The following is a 22785-nucleotide window of genomic DNA, read 5'->3' on the forward strand; positions in this document are numbered from 1 at the left end:
TAATATTAGTATCAGATCTTAATTCGTTATTCAGATTATATTCAGATATATATATATATATATATATATATATATATATATATATATATATATATATATATATATATATATATATATATATATAGTATCAGTATCAGTATCAGTATCAGTATCCAGAGATAATTTGTGAAGTGGTCCGTTTCCATTGTCTCAGTTCTCTTTGAAATCCTATCGAAGAAATGGTACCTAGTTACCATAGAAATGTTGAATTGGAACTTGATTATAAATAAAAAAATGTTTAGATGCAATGCATTCATTTATTTTAGAAAGCGAATAATTCATTGAGTGGGATTGTTTCGAAAATTCTTCCGTATAAATCAGATAGAATTTTTCTCACATTGCTATTAATAGAATCTTTGAATTCTTTTAATAATCGATGTGATGCTGCATTGATCATTTTACTTGCGTATTCATTGCAAATACCATATTTCTCTAGACCTTTCAATGTCATCTCATAGTTGTCTATATGTACATCCACTGAAATATCTTTGATATTTAGATATTTCTCACCATCCACTGTACATGTATCGAGAGTAATAATATTATTAGCGTGTATTCCAACTGAAATAATTTTGAGAAATTAAAAAAAAGAGTACATCTTCAACAAATCTGTAGTAGATATTTCAAAGAAGTATTTCAAATATGATTTCTTATAAACTAAAGATAATTATTAGGCTACAATATTATTGGACGCGAATTAAATAATTCTTTGAAATAGTTACAATTTAAAATTTTACTTGCAATGGGCTCTATTCAACACTATTTTTTTGACATTGATGAGTAGCATCGATTCTCTGTAAGTTTTATAAGTTTAAGCTCGCATTGATACGGTAGCAGTTGTAAAGCTATAATACCGCATCTGCGAGACATTCCATCGATATTCGAATGAATGATAGGAAATGTCATCACAATAATAAACTAACACGCTGCAGGACTGAAGCTACATTCATAACTGATCTGTACGCTGGTCCTCGCATTAAATCGCTGTCCTTTACTATTTGGGCTTCGAAACCTATCCAAATACCTTCTATAAAAACTTTGGAATACTTTTGGAAGTTATTTCAACCATATTTTTTTAACCGAAACTTTTTAGTATAATAGTAGTCAATTTCCGAATATTCTCTGCGAAACTCTGTTATGTTCCTTCATTAGATGATTATTTCCTGTGAATGTTGATTATCTGTTATGATTAGCAGAGGTTTGTAGAATTATGCAGCTTGAGTTCTACAAATAAAATTGGTGAACTACCCATCCGAACTGACGTAATTTTCCCTGTGTGATTCTTGGAGTATGCGATCGTGTGCCATCGTGATGATGGTCCTCCAATTAATCCTCGTGAGTTCTTTTTCTCTCGTAGCTCTTTCCAAAGTTTCCAATTGTCATTATACACGTGATTTATGATCGTTTGGTTTATAACGAAGATTTCTTTTTTCATTTAAAAAACACAAAGATCTTGTTGATCATCTCATTCAATGGATTTCTTTCTTCGTGATTGTATTTGTGCTTTAACCACGACTAAGTGCCTTGCTCCCGTAAAAATTTTTAGAAACGTTACACAAAATCTGTTTATCTTAAAGTTTGTGGCTATTCTTTTTATCGTTTCTCCTTATATTGGTTTAGGTCCTGCTAAATATTAGTATTTACTACAATTGCTTGTTATATACTTATATATATATCTGTACTTACAATTCAAGCAACAGAAATAATATTGTTCCTATCCTTATATTCAAATATAAAAACTTAAGCAACTATCAAGACATTAATATCTTAACTAAGAACTAAGAATGTAAACCCTCGCAGGCGACCGAACTTGATTGTTTTTATATAACAAAAATGTAATTGTCTAATTTAATTTTAAGTATCTTAAACTTCAGATAAACGTATCTACCGATTCATGATATTTAGACTACGGAGGCATATGACGGTGAAAAGTATCTGAATGTCAGTAGGATTTGAAAATCCGCCTGTTCACAAAATTTTAAATACGGTAATAGTTCACTCTATTGCCGATTGACGTTATTGACATTTGATTGAAATCATACTCATCAATTCATACTTACATGGGGTTAGGTTAGGTTAGAATTATTAACTAACAATAATTTGCCACTACTTTCGCTTTCTAAAGTACGATAACTATTCCCATAGTACCGCCACCCACTTACAATAAAAAATTTCACACATATTTTTATTTTCTAATATAGTCGTCATTAAGGTTAGGTTAGACATTTTGCCCATCGATGCTATAGCATTTTTAATTTAAGTCTCCAAAGAAAGATTGTTCTTTAACCACTAAAAACTACTGATTTACTGTAGCCAAGCATTCTTTAATTTTAGAAAACATTCGGTAATCGCTGGAGGCCAAATCAGGAGAATATGACGGATGGTCTATTAACTAGCTATTAGAGCTAATGCGGCTGTTGCAATGGCAGAACTTTGACTGGGTGCATTATTCTGAGGCAAAACAATACATAAGTTGTGCAGCGTCTATCATGACTTCAAGTAATTTGCTGCCTTCTGCAGGTGATTTACTAAAATCACCATTCATGATAACCCTTCCCAGGTAGGTTGCATCTTAATTTTGTTTGGCGGTGGTCTGCCTGTTTGATGTTTCTAGTTCTCACTTGATCACATCAGAATGATCGATCCATGATTTATCCATTGTTATTAATATTTCATGATACTATTCGATATTTTCTTTGTTTCGTTTATACTGTATCGAGAGACGATTGCTAGTTTGCTCTTGTGTATCTGTTTACATTTATGGTACCGATCCTGAAGAAATTTCTTCATATTCAGATGGCAATATTTCATGTTTGTTCTACATGTTATTAGAGACAGTTATTTTCAACTATTTGTCTGATAATCATTCAACTATTTGTCTGATAATCATACGTCGATCTAGCAGCCTGAGATCATGTCTAGCAGCGATTATGGGAGCTTCTCCTATCTACCATATTTTAGGCTGAGAACGAAAGTAACCTAATCCAAAATCAAGAGAATATTTTCCCATTATCAATTCCACTCAATGCATCCTTACATTCAAATGAAATACGTAAATCGCAATAAAACTGAACAGCAATTTACATAATTGAAAATGGTGCTACCTGCACCAGTACTAGTCCACTGAAATTTAATTTTGTCCGAGGAAAGATGTAATTATCCTCTGAAAATATATTTTATTCCTATAAATTTCAAACATTCAACTTTTGTCAAATTGAGTTACCAGTCAACTATATTTTAGCTATAATGAAAAAAATATATAACTCGTTGCTATAAAACGAACAAATTAGTTCATTAACCGATAACGAAATGACAAGATATTCAATTATATGGAAAAGAAATTCTTCGAGTGCAATCATATGAAGAGAAAGATCTACCAACACAAATTTTCAAAAATATCAAATTAAAATATATAAAAATTGAATTTCCTCATTTTATCAAAAAAATTATCATAATGTAATCTATTGACTATATGCTGAATGTGAACGAAGTTTATTTTGGACATTTCAAATATTTTGAGACTTAATTAAGTTTTCCCCAACGTTAACGTTGAGATAACAATTAATTTGCACTAATCTCTAATGCGTTATTTCACCTGGTCAACATTTGCCTGCTTAGACCAAAATATATGAGTAATATATTAGGCTCTTGAAAATTTCACCTTCTACCTGTCTATCTGCCCGGAAATACAAATTCGAGATATGTTAAACGAAGTCTTGCAACATAAAGAGGCATACTATCTAATTGAGGCCATATCTCATATGCAAAAATTCCAAATATACTCGTTCAAATAATATTGTTCATATAATCCAATTCTGCCAAAAAATCGAATTATTATGGAAAGTTAGTCTCTTAATTAGCGTTTCTTCTTATTCGACTCATATCGAGAATTTTGTCGATTCACTTTACCACATATAATACACACATCTCCAAAAGTAATTGGTAATTTTTCGCAAGTTTATTTTAATTTGAGGATTTTTTGTTTGCAAATACTTGTTTATCTTATCATATAAATAAAAACTTTGTGTTGCTGGCCAGTTTAATCTTTGGATATTTCCCTCTTGTAGCATATTCCATATCCTTGATACGCGAAGTGGTCTGACATTATCATCTTGAAAAATTAAATTTGTTCCATATTCGTTGCGCAAAGGTTGCAAGATTGCTTGCATAATGTTTTGAGCATATTTGGCACCGGTCATTGTTCGCTCAATAAGAATAAGTGGAGTGCGGCGACTATCACTCTGTAGGCCAAATCGTGACTCGTCAGAAAATAAGACGTTGCGTCATTAGGGTAAAAGCAAATTCCAATGCTCTTCGGTCCATTGACGACGCTCAGCTCTATGTCGAGGTAGAAGTCTAGGTATCCTTAAAGGTCTTATTGCCCTGAGATTTAATGAACGCAACCTCCTTCTTATAGTACTTATCGAAATTACTCTTCAGTAGGTATGCAAAAAATGACTTCGAAGGACTGTTACCGTTATTCTTCGGTTTCTTCGAGTGAATTTAGCCATATACTGATCTTCCCTCTCTGAAATTACTCTAGGTCGATCATACACCGGCCTTCGTGCAATGCCACCAGTTTCTTGAAAAAGGGCTTATCGAAGTTCGCGGCATATTTAAACGCCTAGCAATCTCATGATTTGAGAAACCCTCTTGGTGCAGGGGCACAATTCTTGCTCGATCAAATTGAGAAATTTCCTTGCAAATATGACAAACTTAAACGAATACTTTCTATACACACTACAATCCAAAACTGACTTCTTTTACAAAATTCTGAATATTTTCATACGAAAACAAGTTTTTGTTTCCTAATTGCATTTATTTGTATGATAAGATAGGAAGGTATTTGTGAACAAAAAATGCTGAAATTAAAATGAACATGTGACAAATAAACAAGTGGGCCAGGTTTTTTGGAGGTGTTTATATATTATTCAGAAAACAAAATGCCCAACATAAAGTTTTTTGCGTCTCGTTGATGCATAATTTTCATAAAAAAGTGCAATAATTTCTGGAAACTATAAGTTTATAAGGATGCTACATATGTGCTTAAGAATCCGTGCTACTGATAACGGTTGATATCAATATCACTAGGCCACACACATAAAGAAAACAGGTTGCCAGCTTACCGGCAATCGGTGCAGATAATTGACGATAATTTAAATAGCTCGTCAATGGTTATTGAGAAAGACAAAATTTGTCGTAACAAGCGTAAACCAGCACCGACGAATTCACTGGAATGAACTTTCAACTCTTTGTCACTTGTTGTGAGCGCCAGACGATATCACATGATTGTTAAGTAATGATGGATAGTAAAATTTTGGTAAGCCGCAATTTTAAGAAGACCTGCCTTGTGGGACAAGCCGCTAAAATCTCACAGCAATCGAAATGTTACGCAAAAGAAAAAGTTTTTAAAGATATCTCTAATTATTTTAGTTGTATTTGACGACCTCCCAGCGCTATGATTTTCACGGTTCTTTTGAGCAATTTCTACTTCAGTTAGGTATTTGTAAAAACCTTCCCTATCAATAAGGGTGTTATGTGAAATTTTATTGTTTTTCGAGCTCTAGAGACTCTGATGGTGCTTTTCTATATGTTCCCAGAAGACTAGAAGCTTCTGGTATTTTGATTTCCTTTGTAATGAGTAGTCAGTAGAAGTCAGAGGACAGAAAAGTTCTGCCGTCACTTTACCCTCCATAACCGCCTATGTCTATAGCAATTAGTTTATAATTTGCATCTGCATTCTCTTGGAGTACAAAAGAAAATTATTTTTTATAATTGAAAAACATAGATCCATCAATGGCCCCTATTACGTGAGGAAAGTTCCACAAAATATAAAAGTTTTCAGATATCGTTTTAAAAGTGCCTCTCATTTGAAAAAGGCATATGTTCGGGCTGCAACTCTTCCCATATTTCCTTTACAGTTTTAGATATAATTTTTTTTAGAATTGAAGCTTCCATTCAAAAAGAGAATGAACTCGACATCCTGACTCTATGAAATCGGTTTTGTCACTGGCAAGCAATCAGCGTCGTTTTTGTGCATGCACCAGCAGAAAAAACGACGCCGGCTCTCAGCGTCTACAGTAGGTGCTGGTTTTCTCTATATGTAAGGTTCTAGATATCAGTCTGGAAGAAATATTAAGATTTTCATGAACAGCACATCCATATTATTACTTTAGAATATTGATGACAGGTCGGCATATTTTTTCTGAATTAATGAGTTTTTATCGATTTATCTCCATTTTCCATCATTTATAAAGTCTTAATACTTTGTAAATTTCTTCAAATAAACTGAAATAATCGATAGTTTCAAACAGAATATTAAAAATTTCTTTATGGATTAGTGGTTTCTCAACAAATGTTAATGTATCAAGATGTGAGAAATGGTAATTTCACATTTAGCAGTTATGGACAAGTTGATGTACCATAAAGAGAGTCAGCAAAATGCAGTTATAGTGATGAGTTGATGAGTAATATGAGTTGCTCTTTATTTGATAGATGGAAAAATTTCCATACTTACAAAAGTTTGCAGAGCCATATCCTGAATAATCATGAAATTCCATTGATGCTATCTCTCCATCTAGTGTATAGTCCGCCTCAACGTATACCGCATCAAATTCCATTTGGTCAGACCAACACATTTTTTCTAAATCGACTTCTAAATATTTTATGTTAAACTTATCAACATCATACACTACTGCATTGGAAAAATTGCTCTCGAACTGTTTCCTAGCTGTGATTTGGAATGTATCTATTTTTAATGGATTCAAAGACGGAAAGTTCAATTGTGGAATTCCATCCAATAGTTGACTTCTAAGACAATTTATATTGTTCATTACGCATTCTGACAAATTCGGATCTTTTGTATTGCATGGAGTGATTTCGTTTGCTGAAAATATTAATACGATATCAATGGTATGAAAGAGAAAAAAATTCAATGATACAATATTTCATTCATTACTAAAAAGATCCCTGCTTTTAATGAAGGATGATCACAATAATCACGCTTGTTATATAGATATTTGGCTCATTTAAAGACTTCTATAAATAAATTCATTAACGTCGTAATAACTGAAAATACGAATCAGTAGACGACTGGTGCATTTCTCTTTCCATCGTTCTGGATCGTGAAGAATCAGACTCTAAATTCAAAATTCCACTACCATGTGAGCAGCAGTTCTTCTTAATCTGTCAGTTAAACAATGCGACGAATGCAATTAAGCCTTTAATCACACCTTTACTTACAAAAACAATTTTCCAGCTGCCAAAATTGTCGTTGACCATCTCTCGAGTTCAAAAACGTATGAAATGAAAATTATTCTTTCCACTCAAAGTAAAAAAGAATTGTAACGCTAACATCGATCAAAATTTCACAAAATAAAGTTTTCTGATTTAACCGTTGCTTCGGTCGTGAACTTCTAGCCAAGATTCACAGACATTCCTTCTGCTATGTGAGCTGCGTGCAGCCTCTCAATTAGTTTATCTATTTCTGTAGCATAGCTCGTCAAGTCCTCATTGTTTTGATGCAGCTTACCTAATTTAGCCAGAAAAAAATCTAAGGTTACCTCGTTTTATCCCATTTTTGAGTCTCTTCAAATCTCCTTTCGTCCTAAATTTTCTTGGGATATACATTTCATCTTTAAGGTTCACAACAGAGGACTCCATTATTTCTTGTTACTAGGTTCAGCTAACTTAAAATATCTTTGTTGAAATTATTTTCCATTGTTTCTAGATCGTCATCAGAATGAATACTAACATGCTTCTCATTATTATTAGATGAGAGATATCCTTATATTAATCTGCTCGTATAAAATTAATACCAATATAATTGAAATAATTGGAATCTCAGAATCAGCTCTAGAGTTTAAAATAGATAGTGAACTAAGTAAATTGAAAAATAGAATTGGTAACTGATTAACAACTAAAAAGGTTAACAATACAGTTTCCAACTAGTTCATCATTACAATAATTATGCATTCAAGTCATAAAATTATAAATCTGAGAATATGTATTAGACAACGTAGTACGATTTTTCTGAACATGTTTGGAAACTATTATTTTGTGAGCTTCTGACTAGGACTGTTCTACCAATTGAATGTATGATACAAAAAAGCTTTTCTCCAAGATAAAAAGTAATAAAAAGCAATTGATCTCCCTGTTAGAATCCAGAATCGATCATTCTTGCAGTGTGATCAGACATTCGCAAACAAGCTCCCACTCTCACTGAACCTTCGTGTTCCTGGATTTTCACAAAATTATCGGTTTTATATAACCACTTTTCAAGAAGACAACCAACATTCTTTCATTGAGTGAGCGTCGATTTTTAGTAAGAGGCAGTTCTCCCTTATAAACACCAGACGGTGAATTGTGTTTTCAGTATGATATTATTACAATCACGATTCATCACCGATAACGATGTTGCAAATCTATTTATCATTGAATTTTTCAATCATAATTGGTTCAATCCACCTTGGATGGTATTAGTGAATCAGTTAACAAACCATGCAGGCACCTATGCTAACATCGTTTGGTTAGAATAAAATAAAATTAGAATCTTTAGCAATTGGCTGTGAGGCTACCTATCGGTAATCGTTCGTACAGGACGAGGTTCGTTCTGTAATGCTACCTTTCCTCTCTTAAATTTTGCATACCAACTAAACATTGTTCTAGCATAGAAAAAGACTGAAAAATATATTTCACTACTGTTGTGAAAGCACCTCGTATATATGTATATTTCTTTCTTGTTATTAATCTGTTCGCCGCATATACTGAATTTTGTTACCGTGGCAACAAGCTGTATTGTGGTTTCTATTTTTAGACCTTTTTGTTGCTTGTCTCAGTCGGCTAGCGCTGGGCCAAAAGATAAATAGAAAAAGAAATGTAACACTTGCTTTTTGGCCTTGGTAGCGTGCGTGTGATTATTAGCGCGCTACTATCTTATAATATATTTATATATTATATATTTTGGTTGATTTCAATTAGCAAGAGTGTATAAATGTTTTAGTTTCAATGTACAATTCAGTTAAATAGTAAATACAGTCCACTACTTATTTGTTTATAGTTTAATGATGTAGTAAAGGTGAATAAGAAGAAAGTTTAGTGTTTTATTTGCCATTACAAATGAACTAAAAAATATCGTAATCAGGAATCTCCTGTACATACAAATGGTCCCTCGAGCCGGATATTGAAGAATCCAGTGGGCTTTGGTGTAATCTTCGTGGCTATTAACTATTGGATATTGGTTTTGGTTGTGTTTTGTGCAAACACACATTGCTCGCGTAGTTATTGGGACTATTGCACCAAGCTATTGGTTTTGGTTCACAAGAATGGTGTTATTGGAGCACTAGTGATAAGAACAATTTGGTTTTGGATGCTAAAAATTCCTGGGATTGCTGCTTAGATATTGGATTTGAGCGGACCGGTAAAGTACAAAAACACTAAGAAAAAGTTCTTGGAGATTGTGAGTATTACCTTTCAATATATTTCCCTTTAAACCTCGACTTTTTTCTCTGCTAACGTAAGCAAAATGGGTGAAGAGTTGAAATCTTTGGTAAAAAAGCGTGGTAGTTTAAAATCTAAGTTAACAATGTTTAAAGCATATTTTGACAAGTTGAATGCTTCCGTGGAAACGTTAACGGATGGTGTTGATAGGGCTTATTTTGTGGAATTAGATATGCGCTTAGAAAAAATGGCCGAATTGTTACCGGCATTTGATGCGATTCAGAATGAGATAGAATTTTTACGGATGGGGATGAGTTGGAAAATCAGTTTACAGAACGTCAGAATTTCGATAATAATTTTCAACGTTAGTGCGTAATTTACTGACAAAACACAATTTCTATGAGCTAGATAATGAAAAAGATTCTGTAAGATCGACTGCTTCAGGTTCAAGTTCCCATCGTAGTAAAAATGAACATGTGGCTCTAAAAGCATTGCCAAAACTTCCGCCAATTCCAATTCCTACCTTTTCTGGAAGATCTGAAAATTGGCTGGAGTTCAGGGATACCTTTTCTTCTTTGGTTCACAAAAATGAAAGATTGGATAGGATAGAAAAATTTCATTTTCTTAGAGATGCAAAACAGTTTATTGGCACACTCGAATTTTCTGATAGTGGGTATGATGTTGCTTGGAACCTACTATTAGAAAGGTTTAACAATACTTCTTTGTTGGTTAATAATAACTTAAAATGTTTGGTTAATTTGCCAGAAATACAAAAGGAAAATGCTGTTGATCTTCGGAAAATGTTGGATATTTTAGTTAAAAACCTTAGATCGCTTAACTCATTGGGGGTGAATACAGAACACTGGGATATAATGGTTATGTTTTTAGCATGTTCAAAACTTGATTCGCATACAAAAAGAGAGTGGGAGGAAAGAAAAAATAAAGCTGCATTACCTACAATTGACGAGTTTAAAAGTTTCCTAAAAGGTAAAGCCGATTTATTGGAAGGCTTAGGGATGAATAACTATGTAAGTATCATTAAAGAGAAAGGGTTATATAGGGCAAAGCAAAAATCCTACGTTTCTGTTAATCAAAAATGCTCCTTTTGTAATGCTGATCATTTTATTCAAAATTGTAAATCATTTTTCGAATTAAACACTTATGCTAGGTTTCAAAAGGCCTTACACCATAAGGTTTGTTTAAATTGTCTCAGACCTGGGCATATGAGTAAAGATTGTTCCCAGAGAGGGTGTAAAAAATGTGGGTCTAAACATAATGTTCTTTCACACTACGATAAAAATAAAAGTAATAGCATCCTCTCGGGCAGCTCAAATGGCAGTGTTGGCAATAAGTGAGTCTGGTTTGGTGAAGTCAAAGGAGGAACCTTCATTAGATGAACCGAAGGTTTCTGTGCCTACAACTTCTAATGTTTTGTCTTCGTATTGTAATTCAAATATAACAGATGTTTTATTGTCAACAGCTTTAGTGCAAGCAATGGACATTAATGGTAAATATCAAACATGTAGGGTTCTCTTGGATAGTGGGTCCCATTCCAATTTAATCTCGAAAAAAATGTTTAAGACCCTGGGTTTAGCATCTATTGGTGTAAATATATCTATGGCAGGAGTTAATCAGTTGTTTTCAAATATTAAGTCAAAGTGCAATGTGAAAATTGTTTCTTTTCATAATAATTTTGAGGCAAGCATATCATGCTTAGTGGTTTCAAAAATTGGTGATAATGTTCCTAGTCGGCCTTTAGATATATCGTATTTAAGAATACCAAGCCATCTAAAATGGACTGGCCCATCTTTAGCTGAGCCAGGAGACATTGACATCTTATTAGGGGCTGACATCTTCTATAGTCTTCTTTGTATTGGGCAAATAGGCCTTGGCGAAAAGCAACCAGTCATGAAAAAAACTAAACTTGGATGTACTGATGATGGGAAGTTTGTTATGCAGCTTCCACTTTGTGATTCTATAGACAAGCTGGGTGACTCCAGAAGTCATGTTTTGGGTAGGTTTTACTCATTGGAAAGGAGGTTAAATAAAAACCCCATTTTAAAGGAAATGTACTTCTCTTTTATGAATGAATATGAGCAAATGGGTCATATGACACTTTGTGATGAGATTTCGAATGATGGCATATCATATTTTCTTCCATACCATGGTGTATTAAACGAGCAAAGCCAAACAACTAAACTTAGAGTTGTTTTTAATGGGTCTGCTTCTACTGATACTGGTGTGTCACTGAATGATATCCAACATACTGGTTCGGTCATTCAAGATAACTTATTGGATATTCTGCTTAGGTTTAGGCAGTTTAATGTGGTTGTTTGTGCAGACATTGAAAAAATGTATCGTATGGTCTGGGTGGTTTCAGAACAAAGATGTCTTCACAAAATCTTATGGAGAAGAAAACCTGATGAAGATGTTCAGGAGTATACTTTAAATACTATTACCTATGGTACCAGGTCAGCAGCGTACTTGACCATACGCTGTTTGAAGCAGTTAGGATTGGACAATCATGAAGCACATCCAGAATGTTATATTGCATGGATTTTACGTGGATGATATGCTCTGTAGAGGGTCTTCTGTTACTGAAATGATTGATGTGTGTAAACAAGTTAAAGAAATTCTTGGAGGTGCTGGATTTAATTTAAGGAAGTGGATATCAAATCGGCCTGAGGTCATTGCTGGTATTCAAGGATCGTCTAGTTCAGAGGAAAATGTAATTTTTGGAGGAAAGGATTCCAATTGGTCGTTTAAAAAGGTTGTGTTAATGTATTATATAAATTTTCCTACTGATATTTCTAAAGTAAACAAACGTAGCATCATTTCAGATATTTCAAAAATCTTTGATCCTCTTGCGTTATTAGCATAGTTTTGGTTAAAATTTTGCTGCAAAGACTATGGCAGTTAAAATAAGTTGGGACGAATCTTTGCTTTCAAACTTAGATTTTTATTGGAGAAAGTTAAGAAAAAAATTCTTTGTTTTAAATGAATGCGAGATTGAACGACAAGTTATATGTTTGGATCCAGCGGAGATCCAAATAAACGGATTTTGTGACGCCCTTACGGAAGCCTATGGCTCTTGCGTGTATATAAGAAGTGTCGATAATAATGGTTGTGCCAAGATTTCATTAATTTCTGGGAAATCAAAAGTGGCACCACTTAAATCATTGACCATTCCTCGACTAGAGCTAAGCGGAGCTTTAGTGTTGGTACATCTTGTTGACAGAATTAAAACTTGTATGTCTGTCAAGTTTGATGCTGTTTTTCTATGGTGTGACACGACAGTGGTTCTAAATTGGATTTCGACATCTCCGCATCTATTGCAACCCTTTGTTTCTAATCGGATTGCCCAGATCCAAGAAAAAACAGATGTAAGTGACTGGTTTTATGTAAAGTCTGAGCAAAATCCTGCTGACATCTTGTCTCGTGGATACGAGCCATCTAATCTGATGGAACTATATCTGTGGTGGAAGGGTATGATGGCTACATGATCCCCCAGATTCTTAGGATAAGATGCAAGTCCCAATTATATCTGAAATTCCGGAAATAAAACAAAAAATTGATGTTTGTAATTTTGAAAATATTGTCTTTGAAGGGTTTATTAATTATGACAGATTTTCTAGTTTTAACAAATTAATAAATTGCATGGTGTACATTCTAAGATTTATTGAAATAAGTCTAAGAGGACTGCTAAATTTGGTGGCAGCAATCCAACATCATGCGAAAAACAAAAGGCTTCACAAACCTTGATAATTTTAGTACAACGCTTTTTGACAGAAATAAACAATTTAAAGCATAACGCGTCTTTGAGGTCTTGAAGCTAGTTAGTCTAACCCCCTTTTTGGACTCCTGTGGTATTTGGAAGGTGGGGGGTAGGTTGCAGTGTTCTAATTTGAAATATTATGAGAAGCACCCGATATTATTGTCATCACTTACACAAACATAAGTTCACAATGCTATTAGTTTTATATGAGCATGAAAGTCTTCTGCACGCTGGCCCACAACTTTTGTTAAGTTCGCTACGCCTGCCTGCTGGAGGCAGGAATCTAGTGCGCAAGATCACTAGAAATTGTATTAAATGTTTTAGAGCTCATCCCGAGAAGGGTCAAATAAGCCAAATTATGGGAGTGCTGCCTGAATTGCGTGTCCGAGCTTCTTTGCCCTTTCAAAATGTAGGTGTGGACTATGCGGGTCCCATAATGATAAGAAATAAAACTGGTCGTGGATTTCGTTTAATAAAAGCGTACATCGCCCTGTTTGTGTGCTTTAGTACCAAAGCTATCCACCTTGAGTTGGTGAGTGATCTTACATCAGCAGCTTTTATTGCGTGTTTTAGGCGGTTTGTTCCATAAGGGGTATCCCTAACAATGTTTTTAGTGATAACGGCACTACGTTTGTTGGGGCTTCTTCAGATTTGAAGGATTTTGGAAATTTTTTGATTTCACAATCCTCTAAATTACAAGAACAGCTTGAAAAAGATAATGTAAATTGGAATTTTACACCTGCTCATTCGCCAAACTTTGGAGGTTTAGGGGAGGCGGGGGTTGATACTGTAAATACCATTTAAAACGTGTCTTGGGAACATATTCTTTAACCTTCGAAGGTTTGTCCACTTTGCTTACGCAAGTAGAGGCCATTCTAAACTCCAGACCTTTGGTTCCTATGTCCCCTAGTCCCAATGATTTTGATGTCCTGAGTCCTGGGCATTTCCTTGTTGGTAAACGACTCACGTCTCTGCCAGATGGCAAGATGTTAAAGAAAACAGACTGGATAAATGGCAGCAGATTCAAAAGATGTATCAACATTTCTGGCAGCGATGGTCCAAGGAGTACTTGTCTGAACTCCAAACCAAATCTAAATGTATATTGTTGCAACCAGGTTTGAAAGAAAATCAAACAACCATCTGGCTCCAACACTATGGAAGCTTGGACGTATTGTGAAGCTAATCCCTGGCCCTGATGGAAGATGCCGAGTAGCAGAAATAAGGACTCGTACCGTAATCAAGTTCAGTGTTTTATTTGCCATTACAAATGAACTAAAAAATAACGTAATCAGGAATCTCCTGTAAAACTACAAATTAATTATATTTTTTCATAATCGTATTAAATAATGATGAAAATACTAATTTGCAATCCTGTAGCGAAACTAATTCTGAACGATAGACACAACAAATTTCAAACATTCTACCTAGAAAAAAGATATTGTCTTCGAAAGTCGTTGCTCCAGCACGACCCCTGTAAAATTGAATTGATATTCAAGATTAATTTAATGAGCTGTACTACGAATAGATAACCATATCTAAAGTATAAATACTGTGAAAGTACAAATTCTCTTAAGTATAACTGCAGCTGCAAAACATAATAATATGAAAAGACGATACAATGGAAAAATGTATCAATTTGTCATAAAATGATATAAAACATCTAATACTATGTTTATGAATAGAGAGGAGCTCATAAGATCCAATTGTGATGGCCCTAAATCAATTTTTTATGATGAAGCTTTTAATCACTTAAATGGTAGCTATATTTTTATAGTTTTACAAAAAAGTAACCAAAAGCGTCTAATTTGGCGTGGTTTCAACGAGAAATTGAATAAAATCTTCGCAATCTTAAAACTAGCAGCAATATAGAAGATTATATTTTTTTTTCAGAAAGTATAGTCGGTTCCATATGGAGATGAAACGAAATTTTAATAATAGACCCAGGAAAACAGAAATAATGGAAAGATATCGAGAGTGTGAGTGAAAATATTGATTTCTCCAGTGGATTGTGACTAACGTGGAAGGTATCAACTGATCTAAAAAGTATTTTCGGAAGTAGAATATTCATTTTTAGCGCACTTTTTACAAGCGTTTTATCCCTCCGTTCGTCTGTCTATAGTAGCGATGTCTCCACAGAAAGCATTTATAGAGCTCGGGTTTTTTGCATTCAATTTTATATAGCTGTAGATCGGCCGAAATGGAAAAAATGTTGGGCATCATTAAGGAAAAATCAATTAAATAAATCAAAACGTAATTTTTCCCATACAAAATTTCATTTGAACTATATATCCGCACAAAAATTTGTTAAATAATGTAATACTTTGTGAAGACTTCAATCAGGATCTTTCAACGCCCTCCAAATTCGTAAATTGTTTGAAAGCAACATGTAACATTGATTTATTATCTTAAAGAGAAGCTACAATAAACGCAAATATAAAAATCGATTGAGTCTTTGCAAAATTATGTGCTCACAAATTTTAAACTTTTATTCATGATCCATATTTTTCATTCCATAATCGAATTATTATGAGTCTCACGCCGAGAGTGCGATGATTTTTTACTTGTTTTTCTTTTTCCGTGTATCATACAATTTCATCATAAATTGTTGTATGGTTCCGAAATAATTTGATGTATGTTTTAAAGACATACTTCACTAAAAGGAAGTAGACGATTATATTTGTATACACTTTCTATGCAAGTAGTTCAAACCATTTCTATCGGATTAAGCACACAATACGGGGGCAGTCTTAATAGAGAAATATTCTGGACAGATAAGATGTGTTACCCATAACAATTGGCAAGAAAATGTTTGGTAGGAGGTGATGAACCATTTTTAAAAATAATGCCATGGTCATGTGGTAATCAGCACATTATAAGGAACTTTTTAGCGGTTGTAAGCTTTGTATTAGTACAAAACCATGGTTTATCCTGCGAACAAGAAGACGTACACTTTATTTCTTATTCAGTCTTGGTATATTTCAACACTTAAATGTTTAAAACCTTTTTTAAATACACTTAAGTATCTCTAAATATTTAAAGTTAGAATCAAAATACATACGTAGTTTGCTCTGCATTATGTCCAATGTTGACACTAAATTGGCTTTATAAAAGTTATACACTATCTATTGAATGAAATCATTGGTTGTATCGGTTTTCTGTTAACTTTCTGCTGTTTTAACACAAAATCTATAATACCCCTCACGTGCACAACGCTATATATGGTATAATATGGAATGGAGTTAATCATTCAATCCGTTCAATAATACCCTTTCTGACTGATCTCCTCGTTCTTATCTCAGGGAATCACTCAAAAATATTCAAAATAACCCTTTGACATTGAGCGTATATAGTGTGTCTACTTAAGTTGGAACCATATGGGAAACTTATTTTTGATTAGAAATTCTGCATGGTCCAAAAGTTGAAATGCAACTATCATATATCAGCAGTATACAAGGTTTGTAAAAAAATTTGAATTTTGTTCAAGAGTAAAGTATCTTTAGTTTTCACAATTCAGAAAAATATTATGAAGTAAAGTTGTTTTGAATTGAAAGTTATATTCAAATATGTGATTACAGCCATTTATTATGTAAATTTAGGTTTTGTGATTATCATTCCGTATTAATTAACGCAATCTGGGATGTCCTGACATGAAGTATGTGACAGTGAATGTCAGAGTGAGTTGTAGACAATTACGAAATATTATGTATTCAACAGTTAAAAAAAAAATTTAAATAAATTTAAGGCTAGTGGAAGTATAGAAAATAAATTTAAAAACAAATGCCGAAAACGGGTTGCGAATGAAGACGTGATGTGATGCTTTCTGTCGTAGAAGACTCAAAAATGTCATTAAGAAAAAGGGCCTCTGCAATGCAAATTACTTCAATAAGTAAAGATATAGTGGCAAATATTTTGCATACAAATCGCAATTTGTACACACGTTACTATCAAGTGATTACGATATTCGTTTTGAATTCTGCGCTCTGATCCAAGGAAAGTTGGATGAAGACCCGTTTTTCACAAGAACTATTATATTTTCCGATGAGGCAACATTTTCTTCAAACGAAATCGTCTCATCACAAAATTGTCGCTGGTGATCTAACAATAATCCAAACTTTGTAATAAAAACTCTGAACCAATATTCTTGTAAAACGAACGTATAGTGTGTTGTGTACAAAAATAAATTAGTTGGACCTTTTCTTTTGACATTCCTTAAATATCGCACAATATTTACAATTATTAGAAAATTATAGAAAAAAAAGTAATACAAGAGTTTGAAAAAAGAACAATTAAATGTTTATAAAGAGAAGGTGGATAAATCGAAGCTGTAGGACATTGAATTAAAATTTAATTACGATGCGATCTGATGTTGCATCTTAACTTTTAGAACATGCAAAACTTTTTATCAACAATAACTGTTGTTTTCCATATGTTTCCAACTTAAGTAGACACGTTGTCTTTTCTTTCGACTGACTTTCGAACTGTTATATTTTTCATTATTGGACCCTGTATGGATACGAAAAGCATATCAAAATAATTATAACATGCATTAAAAACAACAGCTATAATCGGCACTTCCAACAGTTGAAACCAAGCAGCGAAATCAATCAGCCGGCTTTTTTGATCTGAACGCTTCGGTGATAATTTTTTCGTTGGCGACCCGGGATACTACTACCTGTGGAAGGGATAGATGGTCTAACGACAAAACGATTTATCTCATTTTGAAATAGTCCTTCGCAGCAACTGAACTGCAGGTACAGTTAAAGGACCTATTGGTAAGGCATGAACGCTAATAGCATTAGATAAAGAAGAATTTTGAAAGAGAGCGTGATGCCAAACATGTTAATTAGTGGAATAATATATATAATCACAACATAACATTATGGAATTTATCAAATCACTTACAATCAAATAGTTTGGACATGTCCAACGAATGGACAACTAAATGGAGTGGAGCAAAAGAGGAGAAAGGAAAAGACGAAAAACTAGATTCATAGTGTATAACGTCTCTTACAGGATGGTAGCTACACATATCTTTAAATAAAAATGGATATTTTTAGTGGATAAGATTTCCTAATGAAGCTCAGTGGGATCATTGAATTGAATGAATGTCTACCAATTCAAAATATGTGTTCATGATATCTGTTGATTTTTGTGTATGATAATTAGGAGGCCAAGTATAACAAAACAGATTCAAATATTTCCATTCCTAATATATTGTGGGTCAATACCCAATATGCTTGATATCCTTGATAGATCGCTGATTAATATTTCTACCTTCTAATGATATTTTTGAAATTTGGCCTGCATTTCATCAAGTACCATATTTTTTTCCATTGAGTTAAGATATGACCATTTTACTTTTATATAATTAATATGAAATGCTTTTTTAGGAAAACAATATTTGATTCTCATTCTTAGGCATGGAGTCTTTCTAAAAGTTTAAGAAGAAATATTAAAATATATTAGGTGTACCAATTTTACAAATGTTCTATTTAGGATATGTTCTTATTGTATCAGTCATTTTTCTTGGCACACACTTCAAAGGATATTAAAATTATTATATTATTTCTAGAAACATCCGTTAGTTAAGAAAATATATATATATATATATATATATATATATATATATATATATATATATTTTCTTAACTAACTAATATATATATATATATATATATATATATATATATATATGAAATTGGAAAGAAGTTGTACTGATGAATTATTCCACTTACGTAGTTTATTAGTATTTGCAGATACTATCACCCCAAAAATTATACTCACAATTATCATCATTGCTTCTATATATGACGAAGTTAACAAAACATACGATATTTCAGATTATAATAAGTGCTTTATATGAAAATTACTAGAATTATTAAACGTGACTTCGAAAAAATTGATTAGCAGATAACTCCAATAATAGTATTTTGAAGCAATGCTATCGATGCGTAGGTAATAAAAACAGTAATAAATGTAATTAACAAATATTTTTTTTTGCCAATAATGTGATTTTAAACGAAACAATCCTACAAACCGTCAAGCTGTATAATATTAATCTCAAATTATTGTATTGTAAATTGAATGTTTAAATTTTTGGTAATAACAGTAGTGGTCATTATACAAAATTAGCTCAATACCTAACTATACAACAATCATACTAATAAACATTTACCAAGGAGAGAAAGTATTCAACTATAATAAAAAAATAACCAATAGTTGTTTGATTTTGTTTTAATTTTAGTTTTAATTTTTTATTTAGAAATTCATTCTACTCTACGCCTCTGGCAGTCTCTCTTTCTTCGTTACTTGTCGTTTTTATGTAGCGAGACGAGAACGTAGTATATGTATTATATAGGCCGAAGTAAGAACGTTTGGTTCTAATAAAAAGAAGCTTTGCTTCCAGAAAATAAATGGGACTTTGTTTCATTTAAAATAAATAGAAAATTTAAATACAAAATAAAATTATACAGTCCACTTCATTCAATACAACATTTTGGTCATTCGAGCCGATGATTAACAAATTATAAATAAATAAAATTGTGTTGTGCACAAGAAGATCCTTTCAAACTACCGCATCAGGAAGAAGAAACCTGTAAGTCCTTTCCATTTTATTATTTATTCCTCCTCATAGTGTCGTCGATTTCTGATGGAAGAGTTTTTTATTATTGCTTTGCAGTAAATAATATATAGTTCAATACAATTGCAAGATAAAATATTTCAGGTTAACGTTAAACAAAACTATAGGTATTACCTTGTCGGTAAGGCACACTTATTTGACGTAAATTTAAATACAGGTAAAAATTGGTTTCAATATAGGAATATAGTATTGTTCTTTACAATTACAAATTATTTTGAATTATTCATGTTGTATCTTTAGAAAGGTATTTGCAGTATTTGCATCCTAGATCCTAGTAAGAAAGTAATATACTCCGTTTTTTTCATTAGCCAAGTAGACAAAACATTCGGACGGCGCCAGCGGAGCGGCTAAGTACAAAAAAGTCGCAGTTTTTCTGTAAAGTTATTACTAGTAAACAAATCAAAACTCATTTCATAGGCGCGCGATAAAAATAAAATAAAATGGCCGAGTCGGAAAAAATGAAGAATTTATGTAAGAAAAGGTCTATTATTAAGGCATCAGTTACAAGGTTTGAGAATTTTTTGAAGGAAATCGAACAAGATCCCTCAAAAAGAATTTACGTAGCCGATAGATTCGAAAGATTTAAAGTATCTTTAGACGATTTTGAAACAATTCAATCGGAAATTGAGGAAAATTTAGAAGATACGGAAAGAAATCAAATTGTTTTTGATAAGGATCGTAGAGAATTTGAAAACAAATTTTATGAGTTACTAAATGATGCTAAAACCTTGATGAACACGAAGAATGGTGTATCAGATATTGAATCCTTGATAGTCGATAGTTCTAGGCCGCGATCAGGTATATCTCATAATCTAAGATTACCAAAAATTTCCTTACCATCTTTTTCGGGTGAAGAAAATTGTTGGTCATCATTTCACGACCGATTTAAATCACTAATTCATGATGATTCGAGTTTGTCTTCAACAGAAAAATTCTTCTATTTGCAATCAGCAGTAAAAGGTGAAGCTGCAAAATTAATAGGTGACTTAGAAAGTACTGATTCAAATTATGAAATAGCATGGGATATGTTAAAAGACAGGTACGAGGATACAAAATCTTTGATTAAAATCCATTTAAAAAATATTTTTGATTTGCCTAAAATCAATAAAGAAAATTTTTTTGACTTAAGAAATTTCTTAGACATATTCAATTTAAATTATAGAGCATTAAGGCAACTAAAAGAATCCGTAGATGAATGGGACAGAATTTTATTATTTTTATTAGAAGAGAAACTTGACAAATATACACGTAAGGAATGGGAAACTAAAATACATAAAATAAACTCCCCGAAAATTGATTTATTTGTTGACTTTTTAAAGGAAAGATGCAGCATAAATAAAAATATAAATAATAATACCAATGTAAAACAGAATAATGTGTTAAGTCACGCTTCTTTACAGTCTAAAGGTCAATTTTGTATATATTGCAATAAATCTGATCATTTAATTTATAATTGTGAAAGTTTTTTGCGGTTAGATGCAGTCTCTAGGCTAAATTCAGTAAGGAAATTAAAGGGTTGCGTAAATTGTCTTCGCAAGGGCCACTTTGCTAATGTTTGTAGAGGATACAATTGTAGCATATGTAACAAGAAACATAACGTATTATTACATATAAATGAAGCTAGTAATGCAACTAGATTTTTTAATACTAAAGGAAATTTGTCTAATACAACAAATAACGAAAATGAACTTGAAATTAAATCTACAATCGTCAAAAGTGGTGAAACTGCATCCGAAATTAATAGTTTGAGTTCTACAAGTATTTTTAATAACTGTGTTATTTTATCCACTGCATTGATAGATATCTTCGATGTTAATAATAAACCAGTGCGGTGCAGAGCTCTTTTGGATTCCGGAAGCCAAAGTTCATTTTGTACGACCGAGTTAGCACATGCATTGAATTTACCATATAAATCTGTTTCAATTCCAGTAGTAGGTATAAATGCAACAAATTCAACGAATGTTTCTAAAATTTTTCAGGCAAAAATAAAATCAATTCATACTGAATTTGAAGCAAATTTGCCATTTTTAGTCATAGATCAAATGACAGGCAAGGTACCACAGTTTAATATAGATCTTTCAAACATTAAAATTCCTAAAAATTTATTGCTGGCTGACATTACTTTTGATACATCAGCTAAGATTGACATTTTGCTTGGTTGTAATATATTTTACGAACTTTTATTAAGCAATCAAATCAAGTTAGGGAAGAGGCTACCTATTCTGCAGGAATCGCATTTGGGGTGGATCATTTCAGGAAATTTTACAGCCCCTTCAATGGCTACATTTTGTAATCTTTCTAAAATAGACGTTCAGGAACAATTAGAGTCCTTTTGGAAAATTGAGGAAGTTTCTAATACGAATCAATCCGTTTACTCAGTAGAAGAAAATAATTGTGAGGAGCATTTCGTAAAAAACTTTTATAGAGAAGGTGACGGCCGATTTGTTGTTAAATTACCTTTCAAAAAAAAACCTATTTTTGGCCAAACTAGGGATATAACTCTAAAGCGACTGAAGTCTGTAGAAAAAAGGGTGCTGAATAATAGTTACTTGAATACGGGATATTCTAAATTCATGGAAGATTATTTCAAGTTGGGGCATATGTCATTGGTAAACGAATCTTTAGGGTCCGAAGTTAAATTCATTTTACCTCACCACTGTGTACTAAAATCTAGTTCTTTGACTACTAAAGTACGGGTAGTTTTTGATGGTTCCTGTAAATCAACTAATAATATCAGTCTGAACGACGTTTTGATGGTGGATCCAATCATACAACCTGATATATTTAATACATTGTTAAGATTTAGAAAGCACCAAATTGCCTTTACGGCAGATATAGAGAAGATGTACCGACAAATAAAGTTACATCCCTCGGATCGACAATTTCAACATAT

At 32.7% G+C, this 22785-nt stretch overlaps 1 protein-coding gene across 1 annotated transcript; it reads right to left on the bottom strand.

The window, feature by feature from the left end:
* Window positions 1-261: 261 nt before the first annotated feature.
* LOC130443834 (uncharacterized) lies at window positions 262-19105 on the bottom strand. Its single transcript, XM_056778696.1, has 3 exons — window positions 18988-19105; window positions 6557-6925; window positions 262-600 (listed from the first exon to the last, which is right to left on the bottom strand). Exons 1-3 carry the CDS (start codon window positions 19046-19048, stop codon window positions 302-304), a joined length of 729 nt encoding a protein of 242 aa, XP_056634674.1. The 5' UTR covers window positions 19049-19105; the 3' UTR covers window positions 262-301.
* Window positions 19106-22785: the final 3680 nt, after the last annotated feature.

The sequence above is a fragment of the Diorhabda sublineata genome, chromosome 5, assembly GCF_026230105.1.
Source record: "Diorhabda sublineata isolate icDioSubl1.1 chromosome 5, icDioSubl1.1, whole genome shotgun sequence".
In the NCBI taxonomy this organism is placed as follows: Eukaryota; Metazoa; Arthropoda; class Insecta; order Coleoptera; family Chrysomelidae; genus Diorhabda; species Diorhabda sublineata.

Bases quoted from the DNA above. Each gene is read 5' to 3' on its own strand.
- LOC130443834 (XM_056778696.1), bottom strand. From the start codon at position 19,048: ATGATGATAATTGTGAGTATAATTTTTGGGGTGATAGTATCTGCAAAT. The intron at 6,926-18,987 runs GTAAGTGGAATA...TAATATTTTCAG, and splicing joins TGCAAATACTAATAAACTAC to CAAACGAAATCACTCCATGC. The intron at 601-6,556 runs GTAAGTATGGAA...AAATTATTTCAG, and splicing joins ATATGGCTCTGCAAACTTTT to TTGGAATACACGCTAATAAT.